At 42.2% G+C, this 22,848-nt stretch overlaps 2 protein-coding genes across 28 annotated transcripts in view; one reads left to right on the forward strand and one right to left on the reverse strand.

Moving 5' to 3' along the window:
- mpdz (multiple PDZ domain crumbs cell polarity complex component) overlaps positions 1-9,950 on the reverse strand; it is a 67,807-nt gene extending 57,857 nt beyond the window's left edge. The window contains exon 1 of one of the 2 annotated variants that reach the window (XM_026161917.1): positions 9,059-9,950. In XM_026161917.1, the coding sequence (XP_026017702.1) occupies positions 9,059-9,215 (157 nt within the window). In that variant the 5' untranslated portion in view covers positions 9,216-9,950. The remainder of the gene's footprint in view (positions 1-9,058) is intronic. The other variant, XM_026161918.1, reaches the window with a different exon arrangement.
- LOC113018655 (adhesion G protein-coupled receptor L3) overlaps positions 8,245-22,848 on the forward strand; it is a 265,269-nt gene continuing 250,665 nt past the window's right edge. For 10 of the 26 annotated variants that reach the window (XM_026161923.1, XM_026161930.1, XM_026161931.1 and 7 more), the window contains exon 1: positions 8,248-9,000. The gene's annotated coding sequence lies outside the window, so the exon portion shown is untranslated. Of the gene's footprint in view, positions 9,001-22,848 lie in introns of all 26 variants that reach the window. The other 16 variants (XM_026161932.1, XM_026161933.1, XM_026161939.1 and 13 more) reach the window with 5 other exon arrangements.

Below are 22,848 nucleotides of genomic sequence, written 5' to 3' on the forward strand. Positions count from 1 at the left end.
CCAAGATGAGGACAATGCTGGACAAAAATGATAGAAACAATGGGTAAGTATTTGGTTTTTTAATTGTTTTATGCCAGGCATCTATAAAATATTTATGATTTCATTGGCCAGTCACGGGAGCGCGTTCAGCGAGACTCTGAGATTACCCAAATGCACAGCTGAACGACACAGGAAATCACTCCTGTCTGTGGCTATCTGTACCACTCCTTCATCTAATGCACAGTACACACTGCAGTAACTGTACACAGTTAATGTTTGCACATCCTTTACAGAGAAAATAATAAAGTTTTACAGTTTGATAAGAGGGGCACCTCAGTTTCAACCATATATATTTAACTTGTGTTATATACTGGGATATTTATAATTGAGCTATTTGTATATATTAGAGGTCGTTTTTTATATTTTGTAACTTTGTAACATATTGTTTCATTTAATACATACAATACATGTAATGACGGATCAGTGTGACATTTTTACATTTGGTAACCTGGATATCTTTTCCCTCAAATGAACATATAATGTAACACAAAGCTGAAGTTTCAATTAATTTAGCATATTATGTAATTAACCTGCTTATCTATCCAGTATTTGTGCAATCGCCCTGCTAGCTTCCTGGCACCTTCGCTGTGACAATCTATCACCGATGAACAACACTGTGGTGCTTCCTTTGTACCTTTTTGACTGCAGATGAAGCAAATGAGATACAACATATTACAAAATGTGCCTTAGTGCTGCTGGTAATTGCATTTTTTAGCTCTGGAAAGAACCAGTGCCTCCAGTCTTCATGCTAAGCTAATCTAATAGCCTCTTACTATGGCCTTTCACTTTGGCATCATTAAGTATTCCACAGAGCGAGTAGTCCTCCTTTAATTTAACTCTCGTAAAGAAAGCAAATAAGAATATTTCCTAAAATGTTCACTTACCATTCCTTTCATGTTTTCAGTCAAAGCAATTTGCCGAAAGATAAGTTTACTAAATTGGCTCTTTTGAAGCTATAACTCTTGAAGGAGGAAGTTCTATTTATACTGTTCCTAACTGCATGCCCATATTTGACTGCATTTCTCTGCACAACGGTCTCTCTAAAGGTAGCGATTGTGTCTTGACTCCATATAATTTACTAATAATACAAATATAATGTGCACAAGTCATTGCATTGGCATAAAAAGGGATGACATAAACAGTAAAAGAGTCTTTCCTTTTACATTCCACTGATCTCATTTCAAAGTGTAATGCGTGGAAATCCACCCGACCAATGAGAACTCCAGAACAAGAGAAAGCAGAAGTAGGACATGCACCATTCTCCGTGCCTCTTTGAATTCCTGTAGATTTGATCTCGTCTTTCCCAGACTTACCTACGCCTTTAAATAACATGAATGGCACAATATAAGATAAACTTAACTTTTCAAAATAAACTTTTCAATAAGTGTGCTGATTTTTGCCGGGCCAAAGCCGAGTGCAGGTGTTCTGAAACGCTGAGATGTGGGTTGAGGAAGTCTCTTTTTAGCACAAAGCCTCAGTCTTTCTATTTGTATCGTCTCTATGAATGTACTGTGTGTACATGTAGCGACTGGGGTTTTTTTTTCAGACATGTGGAGGTTTAAACACAGCAAAGGTCAAACTCAAATCTCAAGGAAGAGATGGCTAAATTCTACCTATATGTGATTACTAACAGAACTCCTATTGTTAAAGCTTTTTAAATAGTGTTTGATATTTGCCCACATGCTTGCAGAAAACTTTTGGCAGGATTTGCTGATGTTACATTTTTCTATGTGTGTGTAATCTGCTCTTTGTCTTTTTCATGCACGCTTGCACGAACACAACCTTTGCCTACATGGTAGTAGGAGTGTGTAGGATACATCTAACCTCCCCCCCACACCTGCTCACAGCACACACACACACTGATGGGATTCCAAATGCATGAGAGAACCATCGATCTAGTCTTTAATTTCACTACATTCAATTATAAACTCATTTTTTCCAGGTTTTTGTCAAAATCATTATTCCCCTAGTCATTAGGACACAAATTAATCTCAAGTGATGATTTGCTGTCAAATTATTCAAACTTTTCTATCAGGGACGAGTCTGATATGTCTTAGACCTCATATGGATGAGATTTTTAGGAGAAGATTTATTGTTCTGAAAAAAGAAACAAGCCAACACGCGCATGGACACCCACACAGCTGGAAACACAAACAAAACAGCTCACAGCCACTGTGTTGAGGAAGTCATGACGGTAATAGCTGCTAGACCAACTTTGACCATTTTGGCTAAATCTGGTTGTCTATTCTGAAGTGTTAGTTAATTTTTGCATTTCTGTTTTGGAGTGTGAGGGTTTGGAATGACATGATTGCCTGAGAGTTTTGCCAAAAAAGTGAACTTAGCTTGAAGTGGGTGAAAGAAACGTAGGTGTTGCTTAGTAAAGTTTATTGCAGCTGATGTAATGTTAGATGTAGGTAGGCAGGCACGTCGTGTCCACTGACTGTGGGTAGTTGTGAGTGTGCATGCACTGAAGATAAATTCAATATATAACAAATTAAAGCAACAAAACAGGTTAATTAAAGTGAGATAAAATAAGCAGATAAGCAGAAGTAAATTTCAGCCATGCACACAATTTCTATATGCATTTAATTGACTCTCAGAATGCTGATTAGCCCTTTTCCAATGGAGGCTACAAGACAAAAGCGATCAATGTGTGGCTATGAGAGGCTGTCGTATGTCTTCTTCCTCATCAGAAAAAACAGAAGACGAAGCTTTCCCTTTAATCTGCCCTCATCTGAACACGCCAGCTTCATGTCACTTTTATGTCAAACTTCTAGAGGCAATCTCACTATATCTAGTAACATTTAATCATCACGTTCAACAACAGTGGCATGCAGTTTAATTAATTAATAGGTACACACAAGCTGTATGTCTGCACGTCTCCTGTGTTAAGTCAAGTGTGTTTCTCAATTTCAATAAGATCAAGACATTTCTGGTGTATCTTTCAATACTCTCATTGCAGAAGAGAGCTCTTTCAACTGGAAGTTCTGCACAGCACACACAGACGAACTGTGCTTAGTGACTGCATTTCACTAGAGTCTGGCAACAAGTCTGGCAAGTTAGTGACAATCTTCTGTCACAAGTCACAGAACCCGGCCTATCTCATGTCTGAAAGAGGCTTTTGTGTGAGCACAAGTGGAATTCAGACAGTTTAAATGCTAAACTTCATGTAGCACAGAGTGCTATGACTAGATAACCACTGTCAATAACATCACTTCAGCTAATGTTTACATTTGCCACCATATGCTACGGGTCATGTCATGCCAATTACAGCTCTGGAAAGTGTGTCGAAAGAGCAAAAGTGCTCTTGTAGCTTAAGAAGGAGACTTTTTATTTGTGTCTTTGCTTTTTTCAAAAGTTATATAGTCTTACTTTAATTGTGTGTAACCTTAATGAATTCATAGATCATAAATCATCAATCATTTATCAGTCATAGAGGACTAAAGTTGTGCGCTGTGAAATCACATGCTTTGATTTAGGCAATCATGTAATATGTGGACATTAGTTTAAAATACACTCATATGTAATTTTGGAAGTCAGTGCCACTCAATGGAACGATTGTCATGTTGGTCATTTTACCAGTCGTGTGAATATGAGATTTTTCACAGGACTCTATGCACTCTATGTAAGAGAGTAAGTCTGGTGCTGATAATCATTTACACTTGATTAACTCATCATCAGCAAGTGTGAGCACCTCTATAAAAGCAGAGGTTTTGACAGTTTGATGGTCTGGATCATAATCACAATTTTCACAAGAGTGGATGCCCCAGCAAATTCACCCCAAGGTCAGACTTTGCAATGCTCAGAGAAACTGCAAAAAAACAAACAAACCCAAGAGCTACATCTCATACTCTACAGGCATCGGTCATGGAAGTCAAAGTTTGTGACATTACAATTAGAAAAAGACTAAGTCTGGCTTGTTTGAAAGGTTTGTCAGGTGAAACCAAAGAGTCCTTAAAAAGAACATAGCAGCACGGCTTAGATTTGCCAACTTGCATCTGAACAAACCACAAGATTTGTACAGATGAGAACAAAGTGGAGGTGTTTGACCATAATGCACAACTCAACGTTAGGCAAAAACCAAACAGAGCATATCATTACAAACACCTCTTACCAACTGTCAAGCACGGTGGTGGAGGGGTGGTGATTTGGGGGTTTTTTTAATCCACAGGATCTGAACACCTTCCTGTCATGTAGTTGAATGTGAACTCCTCTGCATATACCAAAGTATACAGTCAAATGTGAGGCCATCTATCCAACAGCTAACAACAGCAGCATGTGAGAGGCTGGTAGAGTCTTACAGAAAACCATTACTTCAAGCTATCGCTGCTAAGGATGCTGCTACAAACTATTCAATCATTTGGTGCTCTTATCTCATCACGGGACTAACTATATGCGGCCAACTTGTATGTTCAACCACATTTTTCTGTGTGTGTATGTATGTGTTTTTACAACAACGCAAATAGTACTTTTCCAACCTCTATGTGCTTCCCCACAAACAGCTGAGTAACACTATATAAGCTGTCTGAGTGCAGTGAAGAAGATAATTCCTAGGCATGGTAGCATGGTTAAACGGGCAAAATGGCTTCTTCATTACTGGATTCACTTTGCACAACAACTGTCCCCATAAGCCTTAATTTTCCTGAACAGCTTTGTATTTGGCAAGAGTTTCTTACAACAGCATGGTGAGTAGCTGTACAGAGGTTTTTATAGTGCCATGCGTCACTTTATGGTGTTCAATTATGATTGTGTCTCAGGTGCTTAACTCTCTGTATTTAGCAAATCTGTTGGCAGATGGATATTTAGCATTAGCATGTTAGACACACAATTATACAATAACACAGTGTGATAGAACTGAAATGTTGCTGTTTACAAGGAAATAGATATTGAAATGAGCCAGTCGGGGGGAAAAACTGTTTGCTACATACTCCATTTCCTCCTGAATATTTTACCCATTTACATTTCATAGTCTTTGTTTTGTGGCATATTTAAATAAAAGTGCAAAATAAAAAAAAAGATGTGTCTAGTTAGATAATTGTCTTTAAATTTCTCTAAAAAGCAACAAAGTACACAAAAAATGGTCTTGAGGTCCAGTCCTGGGATGAATTAGCTGAATTAGCTAACATACACCTAGCAACCAAATTAGCATCTGCTTATTTAAAAACATATACCTCTTTCTTGATTAATACAAACTTATTACAAATTAAAGGAGTTAGTTATAGATTTATTTACCCTGTGTAGCTGTCATGCAGCAGGTTATTAGCCAAAGAGACCAAAACATTTTCCTGCACCAGGTTGTAAACGTGTTTATTTCTGATAAGCTAAGGTTTTGAAACTAGCCTCGGGTAAACAACTTCAGTTGTTGGCTCCCATGCATTAGTATTTTTCTTTAGCCCTGAAGGTTATCTTTTTTTCTTTTGTCCAGTAGTTACTGACTTTTTGGGCATGGGTTATGATGGAATGAATTAGGAGCAAAAACACTGATATAAAACTATTATATTGCCTTAAATTAGCATAATGCAACGCTAGCAACCTGCCCAATATTCACTCTCTCTTTAGCAGCTAAATGCTCCATATATCTGTCCTTTGTTTTGCACTGGGAAGCTGCTGTACAGACCTTTTTTGTTGAGTTTTTTCCTTTATCCAAACCTTTATACTGAAATTGCTTTCTGCTGTGTCTGAAAACAAGGCTGATGAGAGCTGTGAGAGTGAACCAAAACAGTAAGGTTATGGGCTGAAACTCCAAGGCTTCACAGAGCTGCACGCATCTGATGATCTTAGCCGTGTTTCTTCGCGGGTTCATCTCTACAAGCGACCCCTCGCATTTGCAAGCAGCTGTGCGATCAGTTCTTAATATAAAAATAATGATCACAGCGGCTTTAAAGTTGTAAAATTGCCCAGGGCCCACCTTATGCGAAAGATGTTCAGTTTATGATTAGATGATTTCAGCCGTTGATATCTGGACCATGATAACCATGTTTACGCAGTGTTGAGTTTGATTTAATAAAAGCACTTCACCTCCAAAATTGAACCCATTCTAATTTAGCATTTTCGAAGAGGAATATGAAAATAAATGTGCGTGCTTAAAAAAAATAATAAAAAAAAATTCCTTGAAGGATGCTTTGGCTGAAATGAAATGTTTTTATCAACAGCATAATGTTATCTCTGTATTGAGGATAATTTAACAAAGAATTTGCATAAAGAAATCTCTTTCAGTACAAAGTAAGGACTGAGCTGATACACTTGCTACAAATGAGAGTGAATGTGAAGAAACAGAAGGTATTTTTAAACGTGTGGATGACTACTTTACACGTTTGTCAGTTTGCTGTTTATTGTCCATTACTGTCATTGTCTGATCTGACTTTTTTTCTTTGCTACACAAGAGAACATTTCTGAATACTGACAAGAATCAAATAAAAATACCATTAATTCTTGAATACTCTTTTTTTGTCAAACTTTTATTGGCACAGATTTTATTTTTCATTTCGTTTTTCAAAATTCAACAAAGGAGACTGCTACATTCATGCTGTCCGTGAACATTTCTTATCACTTTCATGATTTCGCGTTTCTTCAATAACACTAGAAATAAGTCTAACTTTGCCTTCATTTCCATGTGTTTGAAATGCCGTTCTGTCCCAGTGCTGGGATAAAACTGTTTATACTTAACTCCTGAAGTGTGTGTTATCCGGAAGTCAAACAAAAAGGATCTGATCTGAATCGGGCCTGTATTCTTTTAATCCGCAGGAAACTGGTTCTCCCAGTATTGCTGTGGTGTTCGCTCCACTGCTAAAGTGTAGGCTTTTAATGTGCACTGGTATTGCATGGCACTTAAGCTGTCACTTTGAAGCTACCTGGGTTTTTATGCAAGTGTAATGTCGGGGAGCTTTGGTCAGTCCTCTACCTGAAGAAATCCATTTGCGCTGGGAGCGCAAAGAAAGCAGTGCCAGGCAGAGATAACGCTGCATCTTTGCAAGAGCGGCCGTCCGGTTATTTTTCATCGGCGTGTTGAGGAATTCAAGGTGTTCTTCAGACGGGAAACAAGTGCAAAAATGTGCTTTACGAGCTCTGTGTTTGCATGGGCTCATTAGCGGAGCACTGGGTGAGTGATTGGATGATTACTTATTGTTTGATTGTAATTAGGATTATTAAAGTGATTAATTGGCTATAGGATGATTGAGAGGGCGAGTGGCTGGCTGGCTCCAGCTGGAGATGGGGTGCAGCTGGGGCTGCTTTCAAAGGTCATCAAAGATTTTAGTGTTTTGTTTTTTTAATCTCTACATCGATCTGCCACCCCGGGGTTACATTTTGTAAAACTGTCTTCGATTGAGGCTTAAAATGCATTATACTGGCAAAGGTTTTCCCTTGTCTGCTTTCACATGCGTATGAATTGAGCGACACCCCATTCCTAATCCACGAGGCTTAATATAATGTTTCCACCCTTTGCAGCTATAACAGCTTCAAGACTTCTGGGAAGATTTTCCACAAGGTTCAGGAGTGTGCTCATGAGAATTTTTGACCATTCTTCCACAAGCGCATTTGTGAGGTCAGACACTGGTATTGGATGAGAAGGCCTGGCTTGCAGTCTTGCTCTAATTCATCCCAAAGGTGTTCAGTTGGGTTGGGGTCAGTACTCTGTGCAGGCCAGTGAACTTCTTCCACACCAAACTCGTTCATCCACGTCTTTATGGGCCTTGCTTTTTGCACTCTTGCACAGTCGTGTTGGAACAGGAAGGGGCTATTTCCAAACTTTTCTAACAAAGTAGGGACTTTGAAATAGCCCAAAATTTCTTGGTATGCTGAAGCACATTCTAACACCTGAATTCAATGATTTCAATGGGGGAGTGAATACTCTTGGCTATATAATATAAGTAAAGGGAACAGCTGGAGTTACATGGGATAAATATGTACCAGCCTCCAGCTAAGTCGTCTGAATTACTCTTCTTAATAATCACCTAAAATCTCCCCCCTTCTTTCTCTCCATTAAGCTTTTGATGGACACTTCTTACTCCAGTTATATTCTTAAAAATCGCTGAAGCTTCTGAGAGAGAAGCAGAGGATTTCTTTATAAATATTGCATTCACAGGCGCACACACAGAATGTAATATAACATAGGACTCCTTGCCAGCCTCAGGCGAGATATAGGTGGAGGGTTTTTTCTTCTTCCCCTTGCTTTGCAGGATGTTATCTCGTGTTTGCTGCTAGGTGGAGCCCGAGTACACGGCGAGAGCGGCAGTCCGCATCCGAGTTTTTCCTCTCACCTTTCACTGGCTCTCCAAAACCCCTTGGTCTCCGTACAGAATTACTCCCAGCCAGTGCGCGCAATTGGTTTGTCATAGTCGCAGAGAGCTCAGTTTTTCTGGACCCAAACAACTTAGCTTCTTTTTCTTTTTTCTTCTTCTTCACACTCCTCACCTCTTCCGTGGAGCTTTTCTCACAAGATACCCTCCCTTCCCTACCTCCTCTTGTCCCCACTCCTCATTTGCCCCCCACTTAAATTCATCTGGATACTCTTTTTTTCTTCTATTTTAAATCGTGTGTTGGTGTGCGTGAGCGCATGGTGGCGAGAGGGGCTGCTGGCGTTTTTCAAGCTTTTTACGGGACGTGATGTAGCCTCCCCGCACACAGAAAGGACGCCTTGTGCCATAAAGGGATCTAAGGGGACAGTGTACCGTGGATGCAACGCGAGGAAGCCGCTGTTTCATCACTGGATAGTGGAGCAGCAGCGGCAGATAGAGGCGATTTTTACGGGGATATTGAACGGAGCGACAGGAGGCAACACTTTGGAATCGCTGCCCTCCTCTCTCCCTCTCTCTCTTCGACCCCCATCAAGTCTCTCTCTTTCCCCCACACACACAAACACACACTCGCTGTGCAGTAAAGGACTGTACCTGAAAAGACACTTGAAATTAACGCTGACTTTGAGGACGGAGTGCTATTTCCTCCGCCGTTTCTAAATGCGCGGTAAGTGTGACGCTCGTGTTTCTTCAAAATGCATTTGGCCGTCAGTTTGTGCACATACCCGCCGCTGTCTTCAGATTTGGGGGGCTTCGGGGCGATGATGATGATGATGATGGGAGTGATGGTGATGATGATGATCCCCGTGAATGGACGCCCCCCTGCAGCGGTGCAGAAACGCTCTGTGTGATGTATAATGTCAACCTCGGCGTCCCCTCCATTCTTTAATTACTTTAGCCGGGCTATCGGTGCGTTCAGGTGCAATCAGCGCCCGTCAGATCGAAATTTGGAAATATGAAATTTCACCCCGTTTTATTTATTTATTTATTCGTGTATTTTTGGACTTATTAAACGTCCTGTTGGAGGGTTAAAGTGAGCTGGTTTCCATACCAATCAAAAGGCGCTTAAAACGACATGTAGTGCTTTCCCCCATTTGTTAAATGTCTTTTTAAATAAGTTGCATATCCGCTGCATTCCTATGAATGAAGTTTTCTTTTTCTTAGTTTCTTTGCCTCATGATTTAAGGAGGATGTCTCGATGTGGTTTGAATGGGATGCAGCTGAGACGTGATTGCAAGGGCTGAACTGTGCGTGTGTGTGTCTTTCAAAGATGCCCGAATAGGCCTGTGTTGTGTGAGGGTAGATGCAGTGGTGTGAGTGGTCTAAATATTTTATAATAGGTAGACTGTGCCTCAAGAGCGAAATATGCAGTTTATTGGCGTAGGCTGTGCGGGATCTTCATATACCTCCACTCTCAGTCAGCATGACTTGTTTACATTTTCTAAAAGTGTCAGTGTTTGCAGCTGAACGTGTGCTGCAGCGCGGGGAAATAAAACCAAACAAAGCAGCAGCAACCACGCAAATAATGCACGGATTAATTTATGCATGCACGTAAAAAGAGAGAAAGGTGAGTCCTGAGCTGAAGGAAGCCGTGTTGCCCGGCGTCTGTGTGAGAGAAATGCAGGGTTGAGGTTGAGGGGGGGGCACTGCACCGAATTCTTTGATGTGAAGACAGCACACTGTCTTTCAACATCAGAATCAAAGCGGAAAAGGTAACTAAGCCCATCGCTTTGAATCGGATCAGAAGTTTTCTCATCGCTGCACAGTGACGCCCTTCATTTCCAATTCATCATTTAGAATATGGTTTGATTTTCTTCCTTCCTTCTTCTTCTACTTGTTCTATTTGATGCTGAATAATATAACAGCTGTGGCCTGTGGGGGTGATCTTTCATGAGTTTTTCAGCCAGGCTTTTGGCTTCTTGTACTTCAGAATTGTGACTAACTTCCACGCACCCCACCCCAGCCCTCCTAAAAACTCCTTTTCAGGATGTCATTAACGCCGTTGTTGGCTGTATCCTTATCTGACAATTACATTCATTATGCCGGGGACTGCAGCACCATCTGTCATATAATCTCCATCGGTGAAAATGCCCCCAAGCAGGCGAGAAGCAGACATATGCACAGCGTGTGCACAGAAACGCACACAGTCAGTTTTCCTCTACCAACAATAAAAACTTTGCCTTCCTCCTCCAGGGGAAACTGGAGGGGACATCCGATGCTTTATGACTAAACCGCAATGTCAACTTGCACTTTGTTTTTCCACGTGTCTCATCGGTCTTGATTCAGCTAAACGTCGCTCCTTGCGGAATATAAACTAGGTTACATTTAACGTAACAGCGGCTGAACCCGACGTCCGGTGGGATACCTGTATGAAAATAAAATAATTCTTCCCTTGCTTTTCCCTGAGCTGCCGTCACGGTAGGAAAATGGAGCTTGACTCGAGCTGCCGCCTGATGTATTGATTGAATCGGTTACCTCGGGTAAGGGAACGCGGGGAGATGACGCCAGGTGAGGGATGGACACAGAAACAGCCCTGCTGCACTGTCACTTCTTATGCTCTTAATTGTCTCTCTGCTATTATTTCCCCCCTAACCCTCTTTTTCCTAAGCTCTTAGAAATTAAATCAATTTTCTTTAATTTTATTTTATTTTTCCCGGGAATGATCACAACCCTTCACCTTGAAAACCACTGACATGACTCATTAGAGGCGGCGTGAGAGACAAATTCATGCATGCTTTTGTCTGCTGAGTGACTCACTCCATCGTGCTTTTTTTTTTTCTTTTTTCCTCACAGTGTGAGCCCAACACTTTGTGCTGGCACATATTTCTTCCTGTTGCATTGTATTACACTAATATGGGTTAATTCAGTGCCCTTGCTGGAAAGCTCCCCCCCTTCTCATTTTGTCGGATCTCTATGATGCCCCCATCCCCACCCTGTTTTTTTAAAACTCCGCTGATGTTGTGTAGCTTTTCAGCAAGAGAATTTCTCTCCTTAGGCAGCTCCATTTATTTGATTTGATTTTTCTTTTTCTTTCTTTTTGGACACAATTGCCAGTCGGGAGGAATCCAATTTCTCGTTGGCGTATGAATGGAGATATAGGCCTCTCAATTTTCTTCATAGGTTAGCTTATGCAGGCTCATATTATGTACAGCGAGGGCTTTTACTGGTGTATCAATTGGGGGGGAAAAAAACCCACTCTACTCTCCGGAGAGTTGCATTTGTCAACATCTTTTGTGATTTTGCATTCAAATTTAGGGCATTTTAACACAAACCAGAGCCACTGGTAAACATCTTCTAGTTGCAGTCAGCGAGGATTATATAAATATACCGATATATTGGTGCATCCCTGCTAGAAACAGGATTAAAAATGAAGTGCAAACTTTCTGGCTTTCAAGAAATCAATTAGACTCTAGAGATGCTGGACTTGTGCTGTAAAAGCTACCCCTCTGGTGGTAAGTTAAAACCAGCGATAAAGACTCCAAACGCTGTACTAATTGACCCTTATTTGAGAAGCACTACAGCAGAATCACTGAGTAAATGAATCCCTCTTTATTCTCTTACACAACTGCCTGTGGTGTAGTCGTCAGACTGAAACTGCAAACCTGAATAATGCTCAAGGTCACGTACTACCTGCACAGCAGCAGAGGTCACAGTTATATTTTCTTTTCTTTGTTTCTTTATTTTTGCGCTCATACAAACAGTGCACAGTGGGACCAGAGCTCTGACTGTGATTTTCTTTTCATTTTGTACATTAGCGCTAATGGAGGAGAGGATTTATTTGTATTATTTATTTAGGAGAAATCGGAAGAGGTGGAGATGGCAAAACACAACACTTGTTTTTTTGGCAACTAGCAATTACTGTAGGGCTAGATGAGATTGTTTGCCTGGACCCAGACCTTTAAATCCATTGTCAAGCATTATCAAGCTGTCTGCTGCGACAGGGATATTTTAAACCGTCGGTGCTTGCTTGTTTTTGGCACCCCCGAGGCACGGCGACTGAACGGCAAACGGAGGAAGATCCTGAGCTGTTTGTACACGCTCGTCTCTTAAAACCCCGACACGACGCTATGTTGACATCAGTGTTAACTTAAAGTGATGTTAAATTCCAGGAGAATAGTTTGGTCTTTGGTGATTGGTTCAGTGGAGAAAAAAAACACACACACAAAAATCTCCTTCCCACACGGAAATCGGTAAGCGTTGGAGGCGCTGCCAGACTGGAAATGGAAACTGAGATTAACAAGTTGAGAGTTGTGTTTTCTGTCAGTCTAATGACTGCAGCTGTCCATTGTTTTGGGGCTCCTGGAGATACGACAAAATATCTGAAGCTTTAGAAAGCCTTGTGATTTTAAAACCGTGTTATCATCCAAGATGATGGCTGTGCTTTGATATTTGCTCATACTAAAAGTCTGGGGGCTTACTTACTGTACAGTACAGAAAGAGCCCTGCTGTACTGCCCACTGATATTTTTGCTATGTGCTATTTTTGGGGGGGGAAAGGTCCGAAAAGGCTATGAAGAGTAAATCTAGTGAGGAAAAGGTGCTCTTAGTCCAGAGTTCTGTGGGCTTGCTGAGGCTAACTGCTCCCCATGGAGCTCCCACTAGAATTACATGCCCTCATAAGCCTTCTGTGGTCATACTTGCACCACCAATAGGAAAGCTCAATTGATGTAATAAACAGCTGGGGGATAGCGCAGCAACATCTATAAGAACGAGCTGGGTGAAATCACGACAATGACAGTCATTGCACACCTTAGTAATAATTCTATTCAGCTTTATTTATGCAGTGCCAAATCCCAACAACAGTCATCTCAAGGTGTTTTATATTGTAAGGTAAAGACCCTACAGTAACAGAAAAAACTCCCACTGTGAGGAAGCACTTGGAGACAGTGGGAAGGAAAATCTCCCTTTTTAACAGGAAGAAGCCTCCAGAAGAATCAGGCTCGTGGAGGGATGGCCATCTGTTGACAGGCTGGAGATGAGGGGAGGGAGACAGGACAAAGACACACTGTGGGACAAAGAGCCTGAGTTTACACCTGGCTAGTACTAGGTTAAGCCTTCATAACTGCCTTCATTCTCACAGCATGGAGTCAACAAGGTGCTGCGAATATTCCTCAGATATTTTGGTCTGTGTTGACATGAAAATGACAGCAAATCTACGAGGCATCCCAAAAGATCTCTATCGGACTGAGATCTGGTGACTCGATGTTATGTTCAAGGAAACAGTTTCTGCAGTCATGGAGGGATAGGCATGATCAGCAACAGCATTCAGGTGACGGCCGGATTTCAACAATTTGATTGGTACAAGTAGGTCCAGAGTTTCAGCTGCTCCAACAGTACAGATTTTCCACCTGATGGTTTTCCTGATGTAACCATCCCGTTTATCCTAACTTTTGAGCCGCACTAGGAAGTGCACTAGCTAGTGAACCCCACCTGAGGCTGGATTTGTATCTCCTGGTCTCAAATCAGAGGTCTTTCGCATGTAAGGCAAATGTGTTAGCATGGAGACAGCATGGAGGAACACCCTAAAGTACTTAAAGTGTGTCAGGAAATTATCCCCCCACACCATTGAACCACCAACACCAGCCTCAACCGATGGAGCCATGCTTTCATGTTGTTTACGTCCAAATTCTGACGTTACCATCCGAATGTCATAGCAAAACTCGAGACTCATCAGTCCAGGCAGCGTTTTTCCAGTCTTCTCTGTTGTTAGCTGGTAGGAGGGTCACATGTAGCCCATCTGGTTTCAAACCACAGATGCACTAAATGGTTAATTAGATGAACATATAGTGTAATTAGCAACACTTGGTTCTTTGGACTGCTGGTCAGCACTGATTCTGCAGCTTTTGTATGCAGGTTGACACAGATGTTTGAAGAGTATACCTTTCTTCCTACCTATCATAAGCATAACTCAGAACTGCATAAAATCCATGACAAGTGTGTTTTTTAAAATAAGGACACTACAGAAGAAGAGCTTTCTGAATTCTCATAAAGGCTGTCTAAGTGATGGATTTAAAAAACCTATTTTGCAGTCGAATGATTGTTTATCCCTGCGGCTGGATGCTGACGTGCTAAGCATCACACGAACATCTTCAGGGAGTTTTGTATTTGGTGGCTGATTTTTCTCCTGTGTGTTTTAAATGATAGGTAGCTGTGTCTCCTGTATAATCCTATAAACACACATATGTAGTCTAGATACAGTTTCCAAATGTGCAGGGTTTTTTTGTCTTTACTTTATTTAAACCTGTCTCCTTTAAAAGTAAATAAAGAAATCACCAGCTGGCCACCCGCTGGAGCGGATTCACATTCCTCAGGGCTCTTGGTTTTTCAAACGTCCCCAAGACTGGAGTTATCATGCTGTTAGGAGTGAGACAGGTCAGTCTGCTGGGGCCCTTTCTCTGTCAGGAATGTCACACAAGAAGAAAAGCAAAGGCTGAAAAAAAAAAAAAAAAGGAGGCACATGGCCACGGAAAGGTCCTTGAGGTCCGTGCCTCTCAACACTTTAGCTGTCCTGTCTCATAAAGAGCTTGGACACAAAGGTTTTGACACAAGCTTTCACAACCCCATGAACACTAAACTGTAGGAAATGGGGTTAGAGTTGAAATGGAGACTTCAGCTGGTGCTCGATGGAAAGGACGGACAATTAGTTCCCTGATTCTGCGTAGCTGTGGAGACAGTGACCCCGGTGTTTGAGAGCATTTTAGATGCCTTTTAAAATGCCGCTATAGTTGTAGGATGCAGGGAAATGCATCAATATTTGTTACGTCAAGAGCAAAGTTTTAGCAGAGGTTACTCGAGGAAGGGTTTGAACGCAAGGCATCAATATTATCTTTTTTGTGTATTTATTGCAGTGTAGAAACATAACACTTTTACCATTTTTTTTAGATATATAGTAAAATACATGTCAGAAAAACACAGGGTGAGGCAAAAACATCTATTTCTGGATTAGTGAGTTCATCTGGTATTTAGTAAACCCGACCAATTTTCCAACAATGCACCTGTAGTAGCATCATTTTCTGATTTCTCAGGATATTTTGCAGTTTCCCTACATAGAAACTTTGCTTATGTGGGTGTTAATATAGCTGGGTGGTCTGCCTCAGTGTCTTTGGCAAATTATCTTAGAGAACAGTGCAAGCTGGTTCATGTGCTGCTGTTGATAACTCTGTCACAACGTAGGCCTGCTTATATTTCCACAGGAGCACCCTTTCATAGTATTATTTGCTAAATTGTATAGAAAAGAGTGGGTGGGCACGCCCCCGTTCATCGGGTGAATAGGAAAAGGACGTTGAGCAGTTCTTAGGTAGGCGGAAGATCACCGGTTGCATGTGAATTCGACTGTTGCTTCAGTGTTGCTTCCGCTCCCGCACTGGCGGAACACCCCAGTCTTCGGCTGTGCTTTGAATTGCCCTGGCATGTCACATTAATTTATGCATTCAATTTTAATAAAGGCCTGCAAGGCTGGTTCGCTGTCAAGCTCGAGTTTATACGTTACTGTGACCGGTGTCAGTGCGCTTTAAAAAATTCTTATGTTTTTCAGACTGCAGTTTTAATTATCTGCAACCCAACCCTGCACCCTTAATTTGACACTTAGTTAAGTTGTCCCTGGGGGGTCAAAACACTTAGCAGGCACATTTTAACACTCAACAACCTCTGCAGGCACAGATACAAAGACTGCATGACAAGAAGGCGCGAGCACAAAACATTAACTAGCTTCCGCAGATATAAATGCAGAATGCGTGCTTTCTGTTTTTCTTGTAATGCTTGCAGATAAGAGCGGCTGCAGTACATGACCACTGAACAGCAGAAGAGTCCAATCAGTCGCTACTTACTTGATGAAGTAAGCACTCACTGGATCTGTATCTCCATAAAAAGCGGTTTCTCGTACAGCGCTGTTAACACGAGGCCCACGATGGCAGACCCGGACCGGGGAAAATGAAGGTTTAAGAGGGAGGGGGAAAAAGGATAGATTCTCGTCTGGAGTGCAGATATGGACCCAAAAATGTCAACTTAGCATTTAAAGCAAGCCAAGCCACTCTTACGACCCTGTCGGTGGTGTTAAAAGGTATCCAAAAGCTATCAAACTGACAAAGCCTGACGGAGCCGCAGTACATCAGCCTCTTTACTACTCTGTAAAATCTGATACATTTGTCTATGTGCATTTTATAGTATAACACCAAAGTTTTTTTGCTACTATATCGATAGCTTTCTTTTGTTCTGAAGTCCCCTCCTCAACCCCTTCCTTTGTGAACTTTAGACGAGGGAAGAGGATTTCAAACAAAGATGCAATGCTTCTCTGAGACCGAAGCCCTAAAAGAAGTTAATTTATGGCCTGTTTGGGAGGCAGGTTTGGGCTTGAATACATAATAAGGTAGTGCACCTGCAGCCGCATACAAATGAATGGAAATGGACGGTTAGTATTTACGCCTCCCTAAACCATCGGGACCTCCTGATCTGACCACTAATTGGCCAGCAAAGAGAGATGAAGATAGCTTCCTTGTTCTCTGGCTGCTGTATCTGCAAATATCAGGTGCAGATTTGCACATAACAACTTAGCCCCCCTCTCAGTCTAGCCATTTGAATAAAAAGAGGTATCGCTAAATGGTTGGTTGCATTCATGTTTTTTGATGATGAATCAAGAAATAAACCAGGAAGTGATATAAAATTAACAATACAGTCCTTCCTCGTTTATCGCGGGAGTTACATTTTAAAAATAATAGGTGAAATCTGCAAAGTAGCCAAGTTCAAACCTTTGTCCAGTATTATATTACAATCCGAAAAATACGTTAACTTGTACCTTCCTTTAGCATGTCCAGAAGTCCTACTTTTTGTGCAATGGTTAGCATCTTCCACTGCCTTTTGGGTGCTACCGCAGGTGCCTTTGATGGTGCAAAACGTTTCGTAGACATTGTTGTGTTTGTTGAGGAGAAAACTTACAAACATGCGGTACAGCACTTCGGAGTCGCACTGCTAGCGATCGAAGATTTTTGTAAAGTTGCCAAGCTGACCCCATTCTGTACTGTACAGGAGACACGGCACAGAGGAGATTGTTTGACGGTGGTCTACAGCCGATTGGGACGCAGAACGCAATACACTGTAATAAAAAAAAGCAAAAAAATCCGCGAAACAGTCAGGCCGCGAAAGGTGAACCGCGTTATATCGAGGGACAACTGTACTCGTCTCTTGAATCTGTCCTGCAGTGTTAGAAAGCGAACCCCGGTGCTTTGACAGTCCTCTCTGAGTCAACTTGGCGACAGACTTTGCGTTGATGGGAAAAGACCCCTGTGCTCAGTAAGGAACATCGGTTTGCCATGACCGGCTTGAGGAGTGAGGAAAAAAAGACAAAAGAGAATGAGGATGTATGCGGAGAAGTACTCAAGGAGTTTATGGCAGCGAGGATTAAAGTCCAGCCCTGAGGATGGTCTGAAGCTTGTTTTTAAAGGTAAAGAAGGTGTCTGCCTCCTGAATCCAACCTGGGAGCTTGTCCCACAGAAAAAGACCCTGATAGCTAAAGGTGCTTCCGCCAACTCTAGAAGTACCACAAGTAATTGGGACCTCTGGGCACAGACGTGTACATGTGCCATTTAAACGATGTCGAGTTTGGGTTGTTTCGTCTCCTTAAGCTCTCTGTTTGTAGCTGTTTTGAGCTTCTTTGTTGTGAGGCACTGAATCGCCTGCCCGCCTGGCACAGACGAACCCTCCGACCCTCGGGTCCTCGGGCTCAAGGCTAGTATGCCGGTTCAGGTATCTATCCACGCTTCAGTTCAACATCTTTGAAAAGATCCGAGCAAACTGAAAAACATAAATTTTAATAGTGTTACGCTGTTATCTGTGGGTTATAAAAAAATCCATTATAACATTTTTTTTTCTGACATGCTTTCAGTTCAAAAGAGCTTGTAATTGAACACAAAACATGAATGCCTCGCAGAAATGTGCATTACAATATCCTGCTTAATGTTTTTAAATTAAAATACCATTTCTCCATTCATACCTGATAAGATTTCCTGAGAGCAGACACTATTTTTTTTCTTTGAAGGCAGATAATTAAAGTGTTTTCATACACGTGGATAGCTCCGCGCTGAAAGATTTATGCTTCTATCGCACGAGGGTCGTTTTCTCTTTTTCTTAATTAAGAGAGGGCATATTTGTCATTTATTAAACCAAGGTGAATTCGTGGAGTTCATCAAAACCTCATTCCATTTGCAACTTCAAAATGTATTGCAGCATTTTAGCGTCTCCTCTCTGAGCTTGTGACTTAAATTGATTTTTTCCTAATCGATGGCACGGGATTGGGTTTAGGAGCGTGGGAGTAGGAGGGGGCCGGCGCTGCACCTCAGCCAGCAGCTTCCTCGGCGGTAGCCCCCCTTTTTTTGTTTTTGTTTTTTTATTCCCGTCTTTATGAAGCTTTGCTCGCAGGGAATGGCGCATTTTAAATGTGCGCACCTGCAAATCCCCACTTCATCTCAGGTTGGTGTAATGACAGCAGAACTGTGTATCTACTGGCAAATATAAACTTCCCTGCCAGCCCTTTGTCACCTCTGGAATGGAGATGACTGAATTGATGCACCGCCCCAATGGAGCAAAACCGTTTAAATGACAACACATTTTTGTCTCACCTTGAACCTAATTGACTGCCTGAAAGCTGGCGTTTGAAAAGTGCTGACAGCGTGACTCTTCTTGTTTGGAAACGGTAGCTATTGACAGCGCCTGTTCTGTGTTGTTTTCCGACTTCCTGTCACACAGGCATCTGTATTTCATATTCACAAGTGAGAATGCATTGTGCCTTCGGAAATAAAAGGTTTTGTGCTTTGCGGATGGTTCATTCCAGACATAGAAGGCTCATGTTATGGGCTTGATGTCGGTAGGCATTAGTATGTATCACATTCCTGCAGGAAGGAGAAGAGCAAATGTAGCCTAACTATTCGAGGTCCAATTAAAAAATGCAGAATATTATTTAGCCACTTTTTTTCTCTTCTTTGCAGTCTAGTTATTATTTCAAGAGGTGCTTGTTAACAAGACACCTGATGACAAGTAGGTTGATGACCCAGGTGTCCACCGGGGTCTCTGTCAGTCATGACAGCTCAGTGACTGGGTAACAGTTATGCTGTCACTGTAAAAAAAACAGCCACCCCCGTCCTCCTCTGATTCCACTCGTACATTGGTCTCGCCTGTGTGATGTTGAGCTGCCTTGGCGCAATGGTGGCAACAGTGGGATTTCTTAGAAGGGAGCCACAAGACTGTAATCAGTCATTATGTCAGAAGCGAGCCCCATGAGCCCCGCTCCGGCTCATTCAGCCAAATAATAAGCAGCAGATAACGGCACTGGCGTGCAGGCAGGAACAGAGCCCCCGTGGGCTACGAGCTGGAGAAACGGGGGTCTTTTGCTTGTCGCCTGCATGCGCAGAGACCTCACCTCGGTTCGAGGGCCGTATCGGGCGTTTTATGTGGCGTGCAGAATTTTTCACCCCTCTCTTCCGTTACGAGCAAACACATCTCGGGGGTCCTAATAGGCGACGTGTGCGATCAGTTAAGAAATCGACACTTTGTGTCCCTTTTGGTAATTTTCAGCATTTCGCCTAACGACTGCAAGTAGAAATGTGACTTTTTAGCTGCGATGTGGCTAAAAACGCAGAGCAAAAATGTTTTCCTTCTTAGTTAAGTTCTTATTTCAGATGTAGTACTACAGATTGTGCACACAGATGAATTTAAACGATGTTGTTTCCTCACGTAATCCAGTCTTTTTGTAATACTTCTTAATGCAGTACATTGAAAGCCTGATTCTGTCCTGATGGAGGCTGGTTGGAGACACAAATACCAGAAGCAATAAAGAAAATAAGCCCAGTAGGGTTGGGTCCCCCCCTCCCTTTCTCTTTACCCGACAATGTTTGATTTCTATTATTTTTGTATTTAAAATACACATTGGATTATTGCCAGTAAACCAACCTAAACGCAGCCACAGATGGCATCCATAAAGCCGTTTTTGTTTAGTTGTTTTCCAACGTGCAATTTCTCAAATGCCACCACAGGACTGCAGACTATGTGATATTGAATGATGAAACAGCCTCCCTCCCCCCTCCTCTTCGTAAGCCCAGATCGCTTCAGCCCCCCCCCCCCCTCTCGGAGTTTTGTCATTCCATAACAAGGGTCACAGGCTCCCATTGTCTCATGCTCTAACATTCCTCAGCATGGTAGTATTGACTGGTTCTGCTGGGTGAGCGGTGCCATATAACATCCATACATCACGGGGAAGGCAGACTGACAGACAGTGGGAGTTGAGATGTCAGATCGGCCTCTCCAGGCAAATGACATCCACTCCCCTTCCTGCTCTCCACAGTGATTCTCTATCTTCTGACAGTGTGCGCTAGTTGCGAGCACCGACCCTTCCCCACATCCCCTCCACTTCTCTGTTCCTCGCGAGAACACTTGACATGCTTATGATATAAATTTTTCTTAAGGGTGGATGGCAGAGGAATAATGCTCCCTCCAATTAATGCGTTTGAAGCTGTTCAGAACATACAGTCATGCAAAGATGGAAACGTTATTTGTTCACTGACTTCCACATCATAATTGGTTCACTACCCTGTGCATGCAAAGATTGATAGCTAGATTAATCTCATCAAAATGTTAAGCTTTTATAATCTTCTCATGGACCCCTTTTAACCCTCTCATACATAATAAATGCAGCTAAAAGTCAGGTTGACATGGAGCAAATAGCTTAACACAGTAAGCATGCTAGTCCTGCTTGGGGAAATTGTGAAACTGCAGACAACTGAGTTAACTCGGGTCAATGTAGGTCAACCCTTTGTGGAATTCATTTTGCCCTTAATGATTAATAAGGTAGTAGTTATTGCTTTGGAAGCAATCAGTGGAATGCTGGAGCTCGGCAGTCATCTGTAATCCTGTTTTATTGCACCTGCTGTTGTCTTTTTCTAATATTTCTGTGTGCTGTGCAGTTTCCGCTAATGAACAAGCCGTCATCGATCGGTATGGACAACAAGGATCACCTTGTTCTGCCGTTGCCCGACTGTTCAATCCCGAAGCGTTTTTGTCTCGTCTTGAAGAGACAATCCGCCCCTTTTGACAGCGCCAAACCAAAGGTCCATTTAGCGTGAGTTGTGCTGTCACTCATGAGCGCTCTGAAAGGTTAGGCTCCTGTAATCTTGTTTATGTTTTTGGTCAGTAGTAAGCCTCCCTAAGCCAGCTTTGTGTCAAACACAGCTGGAGAGGCCTTTGCAATTGCAGCAGTGCAGAAATAATTGGTCCAGCAGCTTGGATGCAGCCATGACACACAGGTAATTTGGTAATTTCTGTCTCTCAGCTGGTGTTATCAGTGTTGGACGCCGCGTGTAAATAAAAAAAATTAGCTTCACACTTTTTCTGTCGCTTTGATAGGAATTAAACACGACAAACAAGGTTTTGCGGGTTTTCCGATTGCTTTCTGAGGTCACAGATTCCTGTTGTGATAATAATACAGGAGTTAAAATGAAGCAGCTAATATCATCAGTGTCTCGACCTCTTTTTCCATTTCTTGGTGCTGTTGTACACATCCAGTCACCAAACAGCTGGACGATAACCAACCTTCAATAATGACGGGTCCTTCATACGTGATGCCATGACATTCCTGTGGGAAGCCTTTTTCCCCTTTGAATTTAGTCCTGATGACTTGGAGCAGGATACATCCAGCTGATGGAGAAATTTGGATTGGAATGTCCATAGAAGCCACTTTTAATTATACTGGCAGTAAAGGTTGAAACTGAGTTGGAATGAAGTGCTTTTTGTGCATCGATTTTTTCGCCCTGCATCTCCAGACGCCTCTGAGGGAGGCAGAGACAATTGTAACCTTCGCTATCGCTGCACTGCAGACAAACAAGGTGGGCTTCGTGTATGACTTTCCTGCTTCTTTTTCTTTTTTAATACAATAAGAGCATGCACATCAAACAATGCTTTTTATCCAATTAGGGAGTACAACTGAATTGAAAAGGAACTCAGGTCTGGAAAGATGCCACCTGAGCACTTTATCTCGATGGGGTTTTGATGATTTTTGTGATCTGTTTTGACATCTGACAAAGTTTGGCCAACCGTTCGTGGGGATTTTTGTAACTTGGATGACAACGTGTGACAAAGCTTGTGGATGGATCCCTCGAGTTCTTTCTGCACGTTTACCCTGAGGATTCGTGCCCATTTCAGACACGGCGTCTGGTGATCTCACCTGGGTATCTGGAGAGTTACTGCCACCTTGAGTGCCCTCGGGTTCTCGTAGGAGTCCTGTCCGACTCAGCTGTGGTACACGACTCTAAAAAGAGCTTTTACGTCGGAGTCAGACGACAAGTGTATCTTTTGTTTGCCTGTTTTCAGATGACGCTTCCTCCTGTTTTCTTGAGAACTTTTCCCGACCGCGAGCTTTGCACAGTCACACCAACAGATGCGGCAATTCGTCATGCATAAGAAACCCCACTCTGGCAGCCATCTGTCTGGTTGTGTCTGTTACCATGCACCGGCAGTTTGTTTTCATATACAATTTT

The sequence above is a fragment of the Astatotilapia calliptera genome, chromosome 3, assembly GCF_900246225.1.
Source record: "Astatotilapia calliptera chromosome 3, fAstCal1.2, whole genome shotgun sequence".
NCBI lineage: Eukaryota > Metazoa > Chordata > Actinopteri > Cichliformes > Cichlidae > Astatotilapia > Astatotilapia calliptera.